At 37.2% G+C, this 20,516-nt stretch overlaps 2 protein-coding genes across 2 annotated transcripts in view; both read right to left on the reverse strand.

The window, feature by feature from the left end:
* Positions 1-20,516, reverse strand: part of LOC145436443 (uncharacterized) — a 512,022-nt gene that overhangs the window by 168,089 nt on the left and 323,417 nt on the right. The window lies entirely within an intron of this gene.
* LOC145438185 (uncharacterized) lies at positions 3,487-12,619 on the reverse strand. Its single transcript, XM_080315554.1, has 5 exons — positions 12,467-12,619; positions 11,024-11,179; positions 5,349-5,429; positions 4,998-5,168; positions 3,487-3,963 (listed from the first exon to the last, which is right to left on the reverse strand). The coding sequence occupies exons 1-5, from the start codon at positions 12,617-12,619 to the stop codon at positions 3,748-3,750; spliced, it is 777 nt and encodes a 258-aa protein (XP_080171680.1). The 3' UTR covers positions 3,487-3,747.

Genomic DNA, 20,516 nt, shown 5'->3' on the forward strand with positions numbered 1-20,516 from the left:
ATTGTATATTGGCTTAGAAAAAGTAACATCACGAATATTCATGATAACGAATGTAACAGTAGTATTGATTAGAGTTGGACAACGATTGCTGATTTGACAAATAAATTCCAGCATAATTATTCTTTGACATTCTCCGACCTGTTGATTTAGAAAGAGGACATTGGTTGCTCCAACGAAATATACAGTATGACAATAATTCATCATAGAAGACAGAAGATATTTATTTTGAAATGAAGCTATTTCATTGTTACCTGCGTATCAATCATGATAGAAGCAACTAATCCTACATTATGATGGCTTCAAGTCTACTCTAGTGGTAGAACTTGTCTGTTCAAATTCATTAAATCAGTAATTAACGCCTTAAAACACACATGTGATGAAAAGCGAGAATGGAAACGATATTTGCGGATATGAATGTTGTTTTTGTCGTGTCGTTAAACTTGCACAACTTTTTCAGGTTACCTGACTGTAAAATGCACGATATAAATCGCATCATCACATTGTAACGTGTCAATTGTGTCAATCGAATGCGAAATCGTCAACTTGAATTCTAAAATGCAACGCAGTCATTCCGCTCGTAAATCTCAATTTTTGCTGATGACGAATTGTTGGCTATTGTACACGATTACCCTCGTTGCTTCTGTCGCCTTTTCTTACGCTCGCTGAAAAACAAGTAGGCAACCTCTGAATAAATCAATATCCTAGTTAATCAAACAAGTTTTCCTACTATTCGGATAATCAGAGGGATATGCACCGTTCGCTTTACGTCATTACAGCGTGTAAAATAGTATTAGACTTTTTGTTAACGACCTGGACTCATCGTCGGATGCATCGTTGGGATTTCATCTACAGATCGACTATGGATTTCTATTTTTGCAAGACGATTCTTGAGCATATCCTGCTCACAATCCAATATACGGTGACATATTGATCATGTACACGCCTTTCTTGAAAATAAACTTGCAGGCAAGTCATCGTATATCAGGGAGCGGCATTGACCGGGACGCTCTACTTCCTAGTAGACTTTGTTGACACTTTACATTTCCATTACGTAATTACAGTGCAGTTAAAAATGTCGACTATCAATGACACTTGGAAAGATAGCTCAACTCTTTGTTTGATAGAAAGTGTTTTTTATTGCCACTAGGATCATCTGTATGAGTGGAAAGGTCATGAAAAATAGGGTCGTGCATTTCTGCATCAAGGTAACCTTAAATGGGTGACAATATGCGTAATGATATCACACTTGGATCATTGGATAATTCTAGTCGTCTAATTAGACTAAATAGAGTGAAATGCCGGTAATCTAATTCGAATCTGATTTGTGAAATATTTCGTTGCACTGTCATTTTGATTCTTATATTATTTCTGGTTTTCCTGTAAATGCTACTGAGAGAACAGTATAATGCGAAACGATCCAAGCTTACTGAACAGACATTTTCTATTATCATGCTCATGAGCAGGAACCGTGATTTGATATGACGGGACATGATGAAATGTCAAAGTTTTCACGAATGCAGTCATTCTAATTCTAATCTAATTTGGAAAAGAGCCGTGTAGCTATCATTTATTGTAATTCAATTTGGAAATACCTGTTTAACTATATAGTTCTAATTTTATAGTTGTCCAAATCTGACTGTTATCAATTCCGAAAGTGCGTCAATTTGCTGCCCACTTCTTGACAAAACGTTGTTCGATACGTACGGGAAAATTTGTAAGTTGTCACTTGTGATTACCTAATAAAAGTATGCGACAACCCGTCCAAATATTCGTATTTTAAATTCACATACTTCAGTAATTTTCAACCTTCATTTACAATACTTCTACTTGTACCCAAGAAAAAAATGGGCGGGATCACTCCAGCTTCTGCACAAGACGAATTAATGACTATTTCGATAGTTTCTACAAATGATGCGACCACATATTCCGACCATCAACTCTATTTTTTACTTCGAGCAGCTAAACAATGCGGGCGGATTATTTTTTTGACTTTTGCCGTGTCAATAATGCGAGCGTCTCGTCAAATGTCAGTTTTTATTATCCAATATTTCTCGCAAGAAAATGAGATCTAGGTCAGTTGAATGCAGCAAGTAATCATGCATTGAAGTGACGCATGATTGCCGAAGATCAACTTCAGTGTCATATGTTGACAGAGGTTGTCAGTAAGCAAGTACTTCTACTTTTTCCAATTATAAAAGTAATTTACCCAATTTCACTACTTACTGGGATGCATGACATTGCTATTATATTCTAGCAGAAGAAACAATGTTTTTCAACGACGCTTCGTTTGATGCACATTGTGACATCGTTATGACGACACTATATGACACCACAATAATATCTAATCCATATAAATTTGTTTTCTCTTCCGTGCATGAGAATGAATTGAGCATGGAATGGAAGGATAAATCTCAACACTCATTAACGGAGCGGTCAGACTTCGCAGCATCGGCTCACCTGTAAAAAAAAAACATAGTCGAGTAGCTGCCAGGCGTCTACTTCTCGAGACACTGAAATGAGAAAGAATTAGAGAATATATAATACTTGTTAATAAATGATGTATGCATTGGTCAAAATCCAAATCCTGTTACTGATTAGAATTTCAAATCCAAATCCAAAATTTAAATTGTTTCGGGGGTCAGTAACGAACTATTTCTACTTAATCAGGGTACTCAAGTAGTGTTGCCTACTTGCACCGCTTCATCAAGTCGTTACAATTTTAAAATACTTCCATTTCTACTTGTTCCGACAGTTGTTCGACAAAACTTCTTACTTCGTAAAATTTGGATTTTGAAAAGTAGCAAGTAGTTCCGGGATGATTGTTCGTCATTTTTGTTCCGTGAAAGTGTCATGGGAGTCAAGTGAAACAGCCCATGTATCGCGATAACTTAATATATATTTTACAATTATTTCGCTCACTTGCCGTGTATTTAGTCATTTTGCATTAGTGGCGATGATATATCAAGATTGTAATTTGGAAAGTAAATATCTTCTGTGAACTACTAAAAGTAAGCGACCCGTCAACTAAATCTACATTAAAAACAACTCCCTTGAATGCCCCTACGACCATTCGGGGACTCACGTTAGCAACTTTCAGAACCAATGGGTGTCTGCATGAACATCCGGTGTCGTAAAATATCCACAAAGAGCACAGTATTTTCTCCTATGGTTACGAAAATATTCGAGTCCCCAATTTTTTTTGACTCATCGCCCCCCCTCACTAAGCTCTATGTATCTTTATCACAACCCCAAAAGCTAAGTTGTCATTAGCTACGAAGTACTTCTACTTATTCCTAGTACTAAACTATTTTATAGCGGCTGGTGTACTTACTCAAGAAGTTTCAATTGAATACTATTTCTACATCAGTGTTTTTAATGCTTGGCAACTAAATTTTGCATTCTTGATATTGTCAATTGAAAAGTAGTTTTTAGACGCGCTTCAAAGACGTCTTACTTCAAAATAGACAAGACTTCACGATCAGCGATGTATGGGAAATCATGCGTAAAACAATTATTCGTATTGAATATCAAGTATAGGATATCGAATTACACTACTATTCACTACTACCGAGCGTGATCAGGTAACCGTGGTAACGACGCTGCGTCACACCATAGCATGTCATAACCACAAGATTTCAAGTTGCGTTAGTAATGCAACAGGCATGTTACGTGAAATGAGCATTTCATGCAAAATGATCGCAAAACTCATATATACATGCAATATAACACCTATACCTAATAATATACCTAACCAAACCATGACTCACGATATAAAACTTCCAGCTCAGCATCGATATCATTTACAATCTTCAGGGCATTCTTCCAATCGTCTCCTTTCAACATGTCATCTTCACTCCAGTATATTAATGTTACTTTCTTCAAATTAGAGTTGTTGACGAGAGACGAAACGTCATAGACAGTAGCACGACCTCCAGGGCTGAATATGCATCTGATGCATTCGATCTGCGACGGGAGAATATTACTATTAATATTGTGTGTTATAATGATGCTTCTTGCTATTGCTAGCCTTTTCACCTGGGGCAATGATTTGTTACATGGTACTTTAGATCAGGGGTTGCCAACCTTTTAGCTGTTCACGGCCGCATTCCAGGACCAAGTCGCAATGAACTAATTGGATGCCAAATATCCATGTTAAACTGCACATGTCCATTTCCGGTGAACTCCGGACTAATCTATCTATACAAATCAGCACACTAATTTCTGGAACCAATTGTGGTCGCACGAGCCGCGAAGTTTTCATAGGATTCGGGAATGAATTTTGTCATTAACATTAGTAGTTTCACATATTACTGCCAGACATTTCATTTTTTCTTTCTCAGCCCATGTGATCATATCCATCGGTTGAGTTCATGGAGGTGGGCGTTTCCGAAAATCTTGGGCAAATCATAATTGATGATTCATCTTTTGGTGGGCCGATTGTTAGTAGTCACTTTGTTGCATCCTAACTGTTGTTATTCCACGTCCCATCAGGATTGTCAGTATATAGTGGAAATATATTGAAATCGCCCAATAGTACCGGAATCAATTTTCTTTCGTGAGGAGCACACGATTCCAAGTTGGTATTTGTATATGGGGCCCTTCATTTTCATATGCTGTTCACATCTGTACTGCGGGGTTCCGATTGCGAAGGGCGCTCTTATATTAAAATCGCGCAAAATAAATTTCCATATTGATCACTATCGGTAGTCAATTTGTAAATTGAATATGCATGTTGTAGGTCACCAAAAAATAATAATTGAATTACGTGTCGAAGGCCGCACAAATTCCATTCTACGGCCTCAGGTTGGCTATCCCTGCTTTAGATAAACTTATTGATAAGAATTACGAACTCCGCAACTGCGGTGGATATCTAGGACAAGAAAAACAAGTTAATTCATGTGAAGGGGATTCGAACTGAACGGCAGAGTTAAATAATCAACGTGCGTTGGTGGAATATGTACGTTGCATCTATGCAAATAACACCGGATCATAATTACTACCTTCTTTTGCTTGCAAGCTTCAACAATATTTCTGAATTTATCTCCTCTTGTAAAGCAGAACATTGCCTGGATACTGCCCAAAGCGGAAATTTCTCTGGCACGGTCCAAAATACTGTTGTAATTGTCGACGGATATCTGGCCATTCACAGCAATTTCCAAGGCCTCCATCTTAAATGCGGAAGATATAAGTTGTTAAATCTTGTAACAAGAATCGGTAATTTAATTAAAGACAGTTATTCCCGGAAGTTAAGATAGACGCCTAAAGAATGATCAATTCTGATACTCGAGATATATAGGGAAATATAAATGCGTTTGAAAGCAATCTTAAATTCGAATGAGGAATCGTACTTGATACTTTTTCCAGGAAGTTTCAATTAGCGACCAATCGATATCTCCTCCCTCCGTGCAATCGAGCAAGATCTTGCTTATCTGAACACAATATTGGCTTCATGAGGTAAGATGACATCATCGTGACGTGGTCATGTATTGAAATCTATATTCATATTTTCACAGTATAATAGTGATTTCTTACAATTATTTGATTGTACACAATGCATACTGAGCAGGATCTCTCGTTAGAATCTACTCATGAATATTCTTTGTATTGTATAAAGTAGTGGTGGTCAAAGTAGTCGTCGTCGATACTCAAGTAGAAGTACTCAATTACATTTCTACTCAAGTAGTATTAACGATATACAAGTAAGTAAGAAAGTAAGTACTCCAAGCCAAAGAATTAAAACTAGAGTTATACAGTATTTCAAAATTAGAATTAGAGCTACACCATTTTTTTCCAAATGAGATTGGAATTAGAGCTACACAGTTTTTTTCCCATTTAGATTGTGATTAGAATTAGAGCTACAGTTTTTTTTTTCAATAAAATTATAATTAGAGCTACAGTTTTTTTCAAATAAGATTAAGATTAGAATTAGAGCTACACAGTTTTTTTTTTAAATAAGATTAGGATTAGAATTAGAGCTACACAGTTTTTCCAAATAAGATTAGTATTAGTATTAGAGCTACACAGTTTGTTTTTTTTTTCAAATAAGATTAGAATTAGAGCTATACAGTTTTTTTCCAAATAAGATTACAGCTCTAATTATAATTATATTTGGAAAAAAACTGTAATTCTAATTCTAATCTGATTTGGAAAGAAACTGGGAAGCTCTAATAATAACTCTAATCTTATTTGGAGAAAAAACCGTATAGCTCTAATTATAATTTTATTTGGAGAAAGACTGTAACTCTAACTATAATTTTATCTGGAAAAAAACTGTGTAGCTCTAATTATAATCTTATTTGGAAAAAAACTGTGTAGCTCTAATTATAATCTTATTTGGAAAAAAACTGTGTAGCTCTAATTATAATCTTATTTGGAAAAAAACTGTGTAGCTCTAATTATAATCTTATTTGGAAAAAAACTGTGTAGCTCTAATTATAATCTTATTTGGAAAAAAACTGTGTAGCTCTAATTATAATCTTATTTGAAAAAAAACTGTGTAGTTATGATTCATCGTCTTGATGCCATCTAGTGCGGCATCAAAAAGAGCAACCAGCCGCCGCCATCATTAACCACATTCCCACGGAGCCATGGCGCAGAGGTGGCTGGAATCGGAAAACATGGCGTTCGACATGGAGACTGATCTAGCGCAACGGGGGCTGTCGCTTGAAGACGCCCACGACCGCCTACGTTGGAGATGCCTAACACGAGCCCAAAGCTGATTATCTCGATGTTCTTTTGTTTCCTGTTTTCTTTTGCCCTTTTTATTTTATCTATTGGAAAAGTCGATATATATATCATTCTAATTTAATTCAATTTGGAAATAACTCTTTAACTATAGCACTAATTCTAATCTGATTTGGAAAGAAACTGTGTAGCTCTAATTATGATCCTATTACAATTACAATCCAAATTAGATTGGGATTAGAATTAGAGCTACAGTTTTTTTCCCAATAAAATTAGAATTAGAGCTACACAATTTTTGTTAAATAAAATGATAATTAGAGCTACACAGTTTTTTTCCAAAAAAGATTAGGATTAGAATTAGAGCTACACAGTTTTTTTCCAAAAAATATTAGGATTAGAATTAGAGCTACAGTTTTTCCAAATAAAATTTTAATTAGAGCCACACATTTTTTTCCGAATTAGATTAGAATTGGAAATAAAGCTACACAGTTTTTTATAAATTAGATTAGAATTAGAATTTGAGCTACACGTTTTTTTCCAAATTAGATTGAAATTATAATTAGAGATAAATTTTTTTTCCAAATTAGATTGGAATTAGAGTTATACAGTTTTTCAAAATTAGATTAGAATTAGAATAGAAGCTACACAGTTTTCTTTCAGAATTAGATTATAATTAGAATTAAAGGTAGAGTGTTTTTTTCAAATTAGATTGGAATTAGAGTTATGCAGTTTTCCAAAATTACGGTACATTAGGATCAGAATTAGAGCTAGTTTTTTTTCGAATTAGATTAGAATTAGAGCTACGCTGTTTTTTTCCAAATTAAATTAGAATTAGAATTAGAGCTACACAGTAGGGGTCCCCAAAAATGACTTTTTTCCCAAATTCTATTGGCTGTTTGATAAAATTGATAGGTTACCCAATTCAAGCCTGCACACCAAGTTTGGTTCAATTCCAACCAGTAGTCGCATTGCTGCTGGAGAAGAATGTTTTTTCATTCATTATATAAAAATGTTTAAAAAAATTCAAAATTTTCTGTTCATCCCATGAAATTGTTCGGTTTTCTATAGAAACGATGTTCGCCAAATTTGGCTCAATTCCAACCAGCGGAAGCGGAGTTATTGAGTATAAGTATATTGCCTTGACATGCAATGGTTCAGACACTGACAAGACCGAGTTGCTTAGGAAACGGCCTAGGGCGTCCTAGAGCGTTGTGAGGTATCGTGCGCAGCTCATATTGTTTAAAATAAAATGAAGTTCATGATGATGATATTTCTTGTATTTGTACTACTTCAATAAAATATTTCTTCCGATGCCCATGTTAGTGAGCACAGCGTTTTACTAATATAAAGTTTTAATACGTGGCTGCTCAACTGTGTAGTCTATTTTGTCTCGATATTGCATTCTTGCGGCCCGCGGCCGCTACGAATATTTGGAAAGTGGCCAGCGACACGTTTTGAGTTGATGACTTCTGCACTATACAGTTCTCCTGAATGACTGTGCGGTGCAAGCAATGCGATGGCGACTTGGCACCCGATTTCCCTGCAAAATGCCGTGTACAAATAAACATTTTCAGGGAAACAATAAACTGGATTATAATTAGAATTAGAGCATAGAAGCATTACACAAATTAGAGTAGAATTAGATTACTGATTCGAGTCGAGTAGTAAAACACATTTTTTCGAGCACTGAAATTATACGCTCCTCGCCACTGAAAGTGAATTTATCAACGAGAATTACAGTTTCGATTCTAATTTTCACTGTTGAAGATTAGAACAAGCCTTGAAATCTTGATTGGCCGGTTCGCAGCACATTTCCGAATTCATGATCATCCCACAACATTGTCACCAAGTGCAATGAAATCGGTATGGTCAAAAAATACCAAAGTATCTTTCATGTGATGGAGAACAGGTATTACCTATATTCTTTACGGTCGCCTAAAAGGTACACATTTGAACTTTGCCATAGTAGGCTACATTTTGTTATGACATCATAACGAGTGATACTCGATTACTCGAAGCGTATTACGTGATTCAGAATCGAATAACTCAGATACTCGATCTTGCCCAGGCCAACTTATAAGATCTTACATTTCCCACTTTCACTTGAAGTAGTTTTATTAAGTCTTTTAAAGAGCCAGTTCTACTTGTAATCGCGTATAAATTCAACAAGTTGCTTCTACTTGATTAGCAAGGCTGAGTACTTTGACCAGCTCTGCGTACACTCGAGACTCGACTCGAAACATTGGAGACTAGGTGTGTTCAAAAAAAAAACTTTTTTCAAATTTCATCGGCTTAGTTGTCGAATCATCAGGTTACCTAAAATAACGTTGCTCACCAAATTTGAGTCAATTCCAACCAGTAGAATCGGAGGTCACTCAAATTGAAATTTCGGTCATTTTTGAAATAATAGTATTTACGGAGACCAATTTCGGTGAATTGAAAATGACTCAACTTGACTCGTGACTCAGTGCCTTGTGACTTGGTTACAACCCTGAGTTTGGATGAAGACATCGCCAGTAAACGAAAAAAGATATGGCACGAAATTACTTGAAAATGGGTCCACTTCATTGAAATCGACATGTTGAAACGATGGTAAGATAATTTTCAAATATATTACTTTACACACTGAAATTACCGACCACAAAAAGGATATGAACTGACAAGAAGGTAAAATACAGGTAAATATATTTCTCAAGTGACAGTCGAGAAGTATTTTTTGTCGGACCAATTTAGATTTCATTAAATCTATCCCAGTTACGCAAGACATACCGATGTCTCTCTGCCTTGATTCAAAGTTTTTACTGATTGCAAAGTCGCCATTCCCAAAATCTCATCCACAGAGACGTCAGTTGCATTCCTCAGCAGCTCCGTGTTCGAATATTTCTCTGCTACTTGACATTGACTTATCCAGGGCTTTAAAAATGGTGCTGATTGCAATTCAGAATGGGCTATGCCACTGAATAGTATTTATGTGTTGTAAAAAACATTTCTGATACTCCACATAAGCGTTGATACTAGAGCTATGTATGTGCTCGAAACAATGTGAGGTTAAAGGAAACCAAATGGTAAGCCAATGAGCTTATAAAGCACATTAGTCATTTTCTGGTCTTTCAATATCACCTGGCCCCCCTGGTCATCGAATAATAAAAAGCGTTGGTGTTTTACCACGATATATGGATACAATTAGATGGTAGTAACCGAATATGGAGGATGACATGCAGAGAAGACGATAACTTTTGATAGGAAGAAGATCTGTCACGATGCCCATTAGTCTTATCCTTCACCTGTGATATTGTACTATAAAAGTGCTGCAGAGCAAATAATAAAATATCATATAATATCAAATGGTATCGTGAAGAAATCTACGTTGGACCAACAAAGAATATAGATATTGACAATCACTTGAGAATATATTTACCCATATTTTATGTGCTTATTGTCAGTTCATGTCCTTTTCGTGGTCATCAATTTCAGTGTGTAAAGTACTCTATTTGAAAATTATCTCACCATCGTTTCAACATGTCGATTTCAACGAAGTGGACCAATTTCCAGGTAATCCATGCCATATCTTTTTTTCGTTTACTGGCGATGTCTTCATCCAAACCCCACCATAGGCCCTTGTCAAGATCAAAACAACGGGAAAATACATCCCTGCCAATTCAGGCATACCTGGAACACGGTTTTTGGTCATGTCGGTGTCACGAAATTGGTCACCGTAAATACTACTATTACTTGAAAAATGACTGAAGTTTCAATTTGAGTGACCTCGGCTTCTAATGGTTGGAATTGAGTCAAATTTGGTGTGCAACGTATTTTTTAGGTAACCTGATGATTTGACAAGCCAATGAAATTTGGAAAAAAAAAAATTCTGAACAGCCCTATTGCAGACGCAAGATGAGTAGGCATTGACAACACAATTTTTAATTGAAAAATCCTTCTTAATGAATTGTGCATTGTTTATTTACTAAAAATGACAGATTAAATATTTTATATGTTTTTTTCCAATAAAAATTGTAAAACTTGAGATTCCGAAACACCATATCAACTCTATTTGAATTGCAACAGAAAGTCATTCCGTGCAGATCTGAAAAGAAATAGCGCATATGCACACGAAACACCTCGAATTATGCTCGATTCAGGCGCGCACAAGAAATCGTTCTATTCCTGATATCTGTTATATAGTTAGACCATGATTACTTGATTATCCACTTGTGGATAAAGTATGGGTGAAAGTAGATTTAAAGCGGATAATCTAATCGATTAACCACAATGTAATGTTTGAGTTTTAAAGCAAACTTGAAACTGTATATTTATGAGAAGAAAAATATCAGTAACTGACCTTTTCCAATTTGCGATCTGATAACTGCCGCAAATCATTCTGCTTGGCCAACAGATGTTGTTGTTCGTTCAATTTGATAAATTCTGCATCGAAAAGTATCCCGAGAAATACCACATCAGTTACGTAACCAATCTGGTCGACAGACAGAGTAGATTTCTGTGAAAATGTAGTCAGTTGCATCACATCCTACGAAGGACTCATTCTCAGAGATACGATCAATCATAAGAGAATATTGCCACTACATATAGCCAATGCCGGTAAGACGATGAGATCTCGTTATCAGAACATAGCTTGCCAAACGAGTCGTCTGAAATTGCGCACATGAATAACGCAACCGTTACATGAATTATATTGACTGAGACTTTCATGAAAATATATTAGCTCCCTCCATATCTATATTGCGCGAAGTATCACCAAATTCTCGACTCTCCGCAAAAACAGTCACTGAATTTCTTCGTCATGGTCGCTCTCACTCTCTTATTGGAAGTACATATTACTTCTACTTGACAAATTGTAAACGGCGAAAAGTAAGTTATTGGGACACAAAATATGACAAAGTACAAGTAGAAGTAGAGCGGCGTAACATTTGATTTACTTGAGTGAGTGCGGCAAGTAGAGGTAAATACTTGAGTACTTGGAAAAAGTAGAAGTTACCCCTCTGGATTTGAATTAATAGAATACTCCAAATCATCCTTTCACTGTATCGCACGGTTATTTTAATTGAGTAAAAGTAGACTAAAGTTTGATAAAAGGTGATTTGAATTGAGTGAAATTAAATATCCGATTCCAAATCGTAGCGTTCTCTCGGGTATGACCTGGTGATGATATTGTCTAGTGCTGCTTATGCCATAATAAAGCTCATAATTATGTCATAAGCTACAGCCTGGCTACACTACACCGTGAATCCATTGCTGTATGTGACAATTATGTTGCTTTACAGCTTTGTAGTGAAGTCAGTGAAATAAACAAAGATCCGATCATCAGCATGAACCCGTTCAGATAAAATATTAAATTTCGTCTCACCCATGGCTCTGGTACCCCCCAAAATCAGCGTCAAATTTTGCATTGTGAGGGAATTTGGCATTGTGACACACCAATGCTGCCTGGCTCTGGCTCCTGAGCTGCAGTATCGTTTTGTCAGACAACATTGTTGCGTCACAATGCCAAACTACAACACAATGTAAAATACGAGGCTGATTTTAGGGGGGTTCCAGTGCCACGGGTAAAATAAAATTTATATTTTCGTAATCGGTACAGCAATAGCTTTCGATTGGTACACGTTTTATCAAATTTCCCACTCGGCGAGCCGGTCAAAATTGACCTTAGATTGCCTTTGGTCAAGTGGAATGTATGAAGTAACCCAAATACAGTCAGCCGTTCAATCTCTCCACACCATATATTGAACAAAGATCCGATCGTAAGTAACGATGTCATCATTCCAACCTTGATGTTAAAGTGACCGCTTACACCGCCAGTCATGTCGATGACATCTTCTCCGTTCTTTAAATCAAAACAGTTTCCGGCAGACAACTTGACAACCTGAAAATTGTTCAGAAACTCGAGTATTCCATCATCCCAAAAATATTGTGACGTCATATCAGACATACGGTGATGACAACAGCATCGGAATACGTCACCAACACGGTTCCCTGATTTAGCAAAAGAAATCGGTGAAAATTCTGTGTAATAAGCCAAAAGTCACACTGGTTAATAGAGTTGACTTGTAACTAAAACTGTAAGCACCGCAAACGGTATTCCAGCATTTACGCCACGAGACATTTTTGAGGGATTTTTGTCTTTATAATCGGCGCGCGAAATAAGAAAGTTTGTCATTGTGTGCATGCATATAATTATATATATACAAGGGTAGTTCAAAAATAACTTTTTTTCGGATACCCGGGATTCACTGATTACATTGTTAGGTTGCCTAAAAAAACGCTGCATACTAAATTTGGCTCAATTCCTACCAGTAGAGGCCGACGCAGAGCCAGTTGAAAATAATTATTTTTAATATAATTACTGTAAGCCTCATGATATTGTTGAGTTGTCTACGAAAACGATGCGAAACAAATTTGACGTAACTGCAACCCATAGGAGCCAAGTTATTAGAGTTTTTCAATAATAATTTTCGGTTTTCCCACCGACAATGCTACTTTTGAACTTTCAACCGCAATAACTTAGTTTCTGCTGGTTGGAATGGAGCAAAAAATGTCATGCTTCGTTCTTTCAGGTACCTGAACAATCTTATGGAGTTGGCAGTAAAAGTGGAACAATTTATTTTTCAATTTTGGTATAATAAATTCAAAATTTCAATTGGCTCTGCGTTGGCTTATACTGTTTGTAATCGAGCCAAATTTGATGTGCAGCGATTATTTAACCAACCTAACAATTTAATCAGGAAATCCACGGAATCTGAAAAAAAAAGTTATCTTTGAACAATCCTAATGTATATGTGTATTGCATAATATTGTATGCATGTTTTATGAGCAGACCTGATATGGCATGATAGTGACTTCTACTATACTGTTATACTGTTATTATCGGCAAACAATTTGCCGATGCGATGTCAGAAGTCACTGTGTTGACCTATTGCTAATTAGATGGCGCTTTCTTGAGGACTTGAAATCATCCCCTGCGTGCTAATTCATGTCTACATGCTCACTCTAGAATTGCCGCGCTCCCAGTAATGTTGCTTGCTACCGAAGGTAGTCACAAGCACACAAGTCGTTTTCGACTACTTCTAGTACTTACTCAAGTAAAACTAATATTTCGCTATACTTTTCACTATTTACAGTTTGTGAATTAAATGATTATATTATTCCAATAGAGAGAGAGAATGAGACTAAAAAAATATAGTGACGTTTTTTGCCGAGTATCAAAAATAATTTACCTATCACAAAAGTTTAAAAAAGTTGGGAATGTTCGTCGTGCTTCAAGCAAAATAGATATGGAGCGACAAGAATGTTTTCATGGAACTGTTGGTCAGTATCATTTAGGTAGGTTCATTTCATAACATACTTTCGCCTATATGACACGTTTCATCGTGCAGTAAATATGGCTCGGAAAAGATATTCGGAACTATCTCATCGTAATCTTGCACCCTAGCCGCACAGCAAGTGTTCAAACAGGGAAAAAGTGGTCCTTGACTTTTTAGCGCTAGACCGTTGAGCGTCAATCACTGTTGAAATCGTCTGAAACCTGTTTTACATATTGTAGTTGAATTTCTCTTCATGCACGGTATCATTACAGTTGGTTTTTTAATCAATCTTAGTTCTTTTGTCCGAGACACATGCGCATAGAAGTGTAATATTACGAAGTAAAATTGAACGTGAATGGCATTTTACGATCTACCCTATTGTTGTTTCACGTAATACTCATCGCACAAATCGGTAATACCATTTCTAATACAACTCAATATCGCTTTTCGCCTCAACTACGGGTCTTATAATACTGTAGAGGGCATAATTCCATGACATTCTCTGAAATCGAGCTCTGGGGTAAACGAAAGTTGAGAGCCTCTTTTCTGAAGCAAAACCATCATTTGCATCCCACGATGCGGTCTAATTCTTATGTGTGGAAACTTTGTACTGAGCAGCACGAATCCATCTCTCTGTGCCATTCGAAGGGCCCAGTTTCCGGCTTTTGACAGCCAATGACAGCGTATTTATGACTGCTTCTCACAACTACTTACTTAGTTGCTTGCATGAGTACATTTTAGCTTCGCTACTCCTAATTCTACTCTCAAAGTAGTTTTAGGATGCTTAAAAAAGGACTACTTTTACTCGTACTCGAGTAAATTTTACCTTCGCTACTTCTACTTCTTCTTGAGTAGATTACATGACTGCATTGACCACCTCTGCTTGTTACTCGTGCAGTGCATTTCGCAGTGGCATGTGGCGTTGGGACGCGCAACTGCGACATAATTTGTAACGAATATTTATGACCAGATTATGAATTCATTCGAGTTGCCAATAAACTTGATCACCAACAAACTGACAGGAATCCAGCACGCCAATATCGAACTTCAGTCGATTGTGTATTTAGTAGAAAGCTGATTTCTATGTTTAGGTCTCGACATTCGGTGAGCGTTCCTAGTGCTGCTGCTACTCTACATAACTCGCCATTCCACTGAATTCGATTGCATAGCCCGGTATTAATGAGACGTGCGAATATGAAAACATCATATCAATGGTAAATGTACGTCTTCTGGATGAATGCAGATGGCTTGTAGCAAAATTCCTTGTCTAGCGACGATGACGTCACGGATCATGAGCGATGATAATGTTACAAGTCGCCGCATACCCACATAAAATTACGCCTACACTTGTTAGTACGCAACTAAATCTTAGAATCGAACTCACTTCCCAATCCAAATTCCCAGATAGCGACTCAATCCGACGATGTCCAAGTAATGAACGCAGTGCTGTTGCTGAGAATTTGTTATTATCCAATGTCACTTCCTTCACCTGAAAAGATAGAAATATGATATGAAGTGTTGACCAAAACTAAGTGTGCAAGTAAGTTTGACAGCAAGTCATTAGCATCAAAATACCAAGTAACTGAGCTGTAATCGATTCGCTTTACTATTGAAGGATCTTCGATGTAACCGACATTACAAAGTGATATCTAAAAGGGGATGATATCAGCGACTGTCAGAAAATAAAATCTCGATTGCGAGTGTTTAAAACTAATATCATGCCATTCATTACCATTATATTTGGAATAATTTCAAAATCCTTATTCGCTATGCATTAAATTCCAACAACAGGAGTCGATTCCAGATTTACATAATTGTGCGTGTGAGCAGCAATCCCTTGCATATTGAACGATATGAAAAAATGGGTCACATTGGAGATTACTGAAGAAATTTCGACCAACATTCATGCGAAAATGATTTGACAGGAGTAATATTATTATTATACTAATACTCGTATGTGTTCCGAAAATATTCAAATAATTCTGCGAAGATGGAAAGCCAATATTTACATTTAAATCATTTTATAAAGACACCAGAAAGATTATACACAAAATTTCTACGACCAAAGACGGAAAAATATAGATTCCTCCATGAAGGCAAACCAAAGACACTCAATTTCATCAAATTCACTGTTCTGACGCACAAGGACTGAGCAGGCGATGATCAACACTGTCGTTGATGCGTTACAAGACTATTGATAATACCAGGGGTCAGCAGTGTTCAGCCCGCCAACTGTTCCGCTCAGGTCCGGATTCAGTTGCACATGTAAAACGTTTGCAAGAAACCCAACCTGCTATGTCAGTGGTTCTCAAACCTTTTGGACACGCCCCCCTTGATGGTAGTGAAAAATTCCGCGCCCCCTTATCGTCCATATCAAAAAAATACTAAAAAGTGCAGCAAGAATACTTGCAATCCCAACGCATAGTCTGGTGGTATGTAACGTTATGACTGTTGAGATACCATTAAAATATCAAATTGGGACTAAAGACCAGGGATGGCTGCTAACCTTTCCAGCCAAAGTGCAACAAGAGATTTACGAACCATTGGGTGGGCCACTTGAAAATTGATGACCTGTTAGTAGTCGTCCAATAAGAGCGAACCGTATTAGGTAACAGTGAAAACAAGACTTATATTACAACGCACCAAAATCGATAGCAATTATGTCATTAAAACCCAGTGATAACCGCGCAAAGCGAGTAATTTTTTCCAAGTTATGAATGAATTCCGTCAATAATAATGGTACTTGCATTTATTGTTTGTCGCCCCTGTATACTGCTGGGCTCATTTGGCAAGGACTGGATTATTCAGGACGTGGACATATCAATATCGAAGATTTTGTCGAACATGCGTCTATCATTTTGTGCCAAGGTTTCGTTGCCAACAATCTTTCTGCGACTGTAGAGATGTAGACTAGGCTTGTTCAAAAAAAACTTTTTTTTCCAAATCTCACTCGCCTAGTGACTAAATCGTCAGGTTGTCACAATCCAGCGCCGATGTATGGGCGCTACAATGCAACTAACACATTCATAATCGTGGTATATTTCGGATTATTGACACTGTTAAAACTTGCGGCACATATTAAACTCATTCCGTGTTCAAGAAACTTCATGTCTCCGCTTCGCGCCCCCCTTGAGATGCTTTCACGCCCCCAGGTTGAGAACCACTGTGCAATGTGATCAGATGCTTTGCTTTGAACTATATTAATGAATCACTTTGCGGGACAAGTCTTGAAGACTTATTATCATTTTAGAGTAGAATTTCTAATTTCCAACTAACTGACGTGTAAGTTGCGTCACGCAATCGTTTTTCCGAACTCAACAACACTAAATTTCTTTATAAAAAATTTATAATAAAACAACCATTGCAGTGATCTCCACTGCAGTATAGGAAGTAGGTCAATGGGGACACGTAGGCTATGTCACGCCCTCAAGTTTTCACCTATTGTCATTTTGACTTTGGAATTTGAAGAGCTTGTTGGAGGTACAGAACTTCAATATGCTATTGAATAATGTATTCATATTGAAATACACCCGATTATTTTTGACTGACACTCCGTAGATGTAATCGTCAGCAGCTGTAAGAGAATTGAAAAGGACCTATAATATCAACAGTCGTATCACCAAATAAACTAAAGCTACATTTTGTTGGAAACGGGTACTTGTCAAAATGTTCCACTTAATTTTTCCCGCGCATTCGATATCGCTTCTGCATTTGACGAAGGCATACGAATCAAATCCCTTCATCATTGCAACGATAGAATATAGTAGTACAAGCCATAGTCGTTAAACCAGGGTATGATGAGTATGCTGCATTTATCCTGTATTTTTGGTAGGCCTATGCGGCATACCTGCAGTAGGCGTGTTAAAAAATGGCTTTTCTTCAAATTGCACTGGCTACTTGATAAAATTGCTGATAAAAAGCTGCTCAAAACTATTTCAAGTGGAAGTCGAATTGCTGTCTATGAAAACTACGCGAGTAAGTAAGTAGTTTTAAAAAGCAGTAACAAATACGCTCTCACAGACCGCTTAAACCTGGAAACTGAGAGCTGGTTCTGTATTGCTACATCCCTGCGGAATCATTATGGCATAAGGATTCTCTTGCATCATGCAATACAAATGATAGCTTTGCCATGAAAAAGTGGTTATGTAGGCCTACTTGTTTTGGCCCCAGTGCCCCCTTTCAGAATATATGACGATATTACAATTTTTCTCGTAGTACAAGGCCCGTAGTTAATAACACGATGAACGATACGGACAGGCTGGTCCGCATACGACATTCACGCTTTGAACGATGAGGAAGGCACCTGGAAATATGGACGATCATACTATAATTCCAAACATTTTGATGAGTGCCATATACTGTGATGAAACTGTCATATTGACAATGATATGGTCTTAAAGTTCGCACATAGGACAGCAATATAAACCATATTGAGCGAGAGGGGTTAGGCATATGTATTTCGCGCGAATCATGGTAAAACTTCCGAGAAAACAGCCCCTGAATTTCATCATCTTGATTTTATTCTTTCTCTTATCGGACAAACTGTAAATAATGAATAGTAAATAATTATTTAACCAAATAAAACGAAGTTCAAGTTGAAGTAGCTGGAAATTGGATTTACTTGTGTAAGTAAATAGCTGGTTCGCGGTACAGAACTTGAATATAGCTTTCAATACAATATCCATTGTAGAATAATATTTATTAACTCGAAGACTTTTCGGGTGCCTCTTTTCAAGAGTTATCGGCACACTAAAGGGATTTGAACAGATTTAAAAGCAAAACCAAAAAGGCAAAGTATGACGCAACAGTCAAAATCACAAACCATGAAATTCGCATTGTACCAATGGCAACAATAACAAACTATGAAGTATACGAACATACGGTACTATAGTAACAGCACAATTTGTAAATAAACAATTACACGCACGGAACAACACGCACTAATGAGAAATTTGTAGGTTATAGAGGAAATCTTTTTGTCTGCATAAAATAGGTTTGCTCAACTGAATAATAGTAGACTCCAACACTTTTAAATGAAACACAGATCTACCACGCGCAATGACAGTGAACATATTGTCATCATAGTGCTGTGCACAGGCAAGGTTTTCACTCAGATGCTGACCAATTGACGAAGCATATGCTTGGTAATCATCATAGCAGTCTGTTTTTGCAGCCAATTTGCACTGACGTGCGAGCTCCGTGCGATCATTTGCGCAAGTTTTTGACCGAATCGATTTTGGGATATGCTGCTTAATACGCTCAAACAATCTTTGAGATGTACGTCCTACATCCCTACTATCAGAGTGGCACTTGTATTGGTAAACAACATTACTTGCATCAAAGGCAGGAAGTACATCTTTTCGAGAGTTGGGTAACAAGCGTTTCGTCGTGTACACTACATGCGTGTTAACGCTGTAATAGCAACGGTGAACAGCCGATTTAATAAGCTTTTCAAAACGGCTAGACACGTTACCTAGCCAAGGTAGGTGCAAAAATGCCGGGCATTTTTCTGGGCCATATTTTGGAGCTGTATCCGATTTTTTCAATACCCTAGAGATGGAGCATTTTAATATGTGGTCCGGATAGCCATTTTTGGAGAGAATCAAGTGGATATCATCCAATTCGCGTGACAGTTTTTCTGGTGAGCAAAGGCGCAAGGCGCGATTAACGAGCGATGAAATGAGGTTTAATTTACGCCGCTTCGGGCAAAATGAATCCCAACGAATATAGTGACCAGTGAAAGTAGGTTTTCTGTACACCGACGTTAAAAACGTTTGTCCTGATCTCTCTACTAAGACGTCTAAAAAGGGGAGGGCAGCATCAGCTTCCTTTTCCACGGTAAATTGTAGAGCTGGATGGAGACAGTTCAATTTTTCGAAGAAATTATTACACTCTCGCTCATTTTTAAAGGCAACAAAGGTGTCATCGACATATCTAAACTAGAGGAGAGGTTTTGCGACGTTTTCAAACAATTTCTTTTCATGGTATCCCACAAATATATCGGCCAAACTAGGTCCCAACGGTGAACCCATCGCAACACCATTACATTGACGGAACATCGTGTCATTGAAGCTGAATTCAACGCTACTCGTAGCAGTTTGCAACAATTCAAGAAATATTTTACGCGGTAGTTTCGGAGGTTCAAGCGTGCCATTATAAAGCGCGTCTGCGCAGATTTCGAAAGTTTCCGCCAATGGTAAGTTGGTAAAAAGACTTTTCACATCAAATGAGCTAAGAAATACATTGGACGGATTTAATTTAGAACGTTTTAATTCGTCTATAACTCTTGAAAAGAGGCACCCGAAAAGTCTTCGAGTTAATAAATATTATTCTACAATGGATATTGTATTGAAAACTTGTGTAAGTATGTACTGAAAGTAGAGAAAAACTACTCAAGTACCGTACTTTCAAAAATTGGTAACGAAGGACCGTAACAAAGTACTTCTGCTTTTTCAAAGAGCTTCGTTACCTCTTGACAGTGTTGGGATCAAGTCCCTACCTTCTAGTTACGAGTCA

Source organism: Botryllus schlosseri, chromosome 1 (genome assembly GCF_051294905.1).
Source record: "Botryllus schlosseri isolate E-star chromosome 1, Bs_hap1, whole genome shotgun sequence".
NCBI classification, from domain to species: domain Eukaryota; kingdom Metazoa; phylum Chordata; class Ascidiacea; order Stolidobranchia; family Styelidae; genus Botryllus; species Botryllus schlosseri.

Excerpts from the sequence above, each read along its gene's own strand:
- LOC145438185 (XM_080315554.1), bottom strand. The coding sequence starts at position 12,619 with ATGACGTCACAATATTTTTGGGATGATGGAATACTCGAGTTTCTGAAC. Across the intron at positions 5,430-11,023 it reads CAGATCGCAAATTGGAAAAG|ATAAGCAAGATCTTGCTCGA; the intron begins GTCAGTTACTGA and ends TATTGTGTTCAG. Across the intron at positions 3,964-4,997 it reads CTTGCAAGCAAAAGAAGGTA|ATCGAATGCATCAGATGCAT; the intron begins GTAATTATGATC and ends CTCCCGTCGCAG.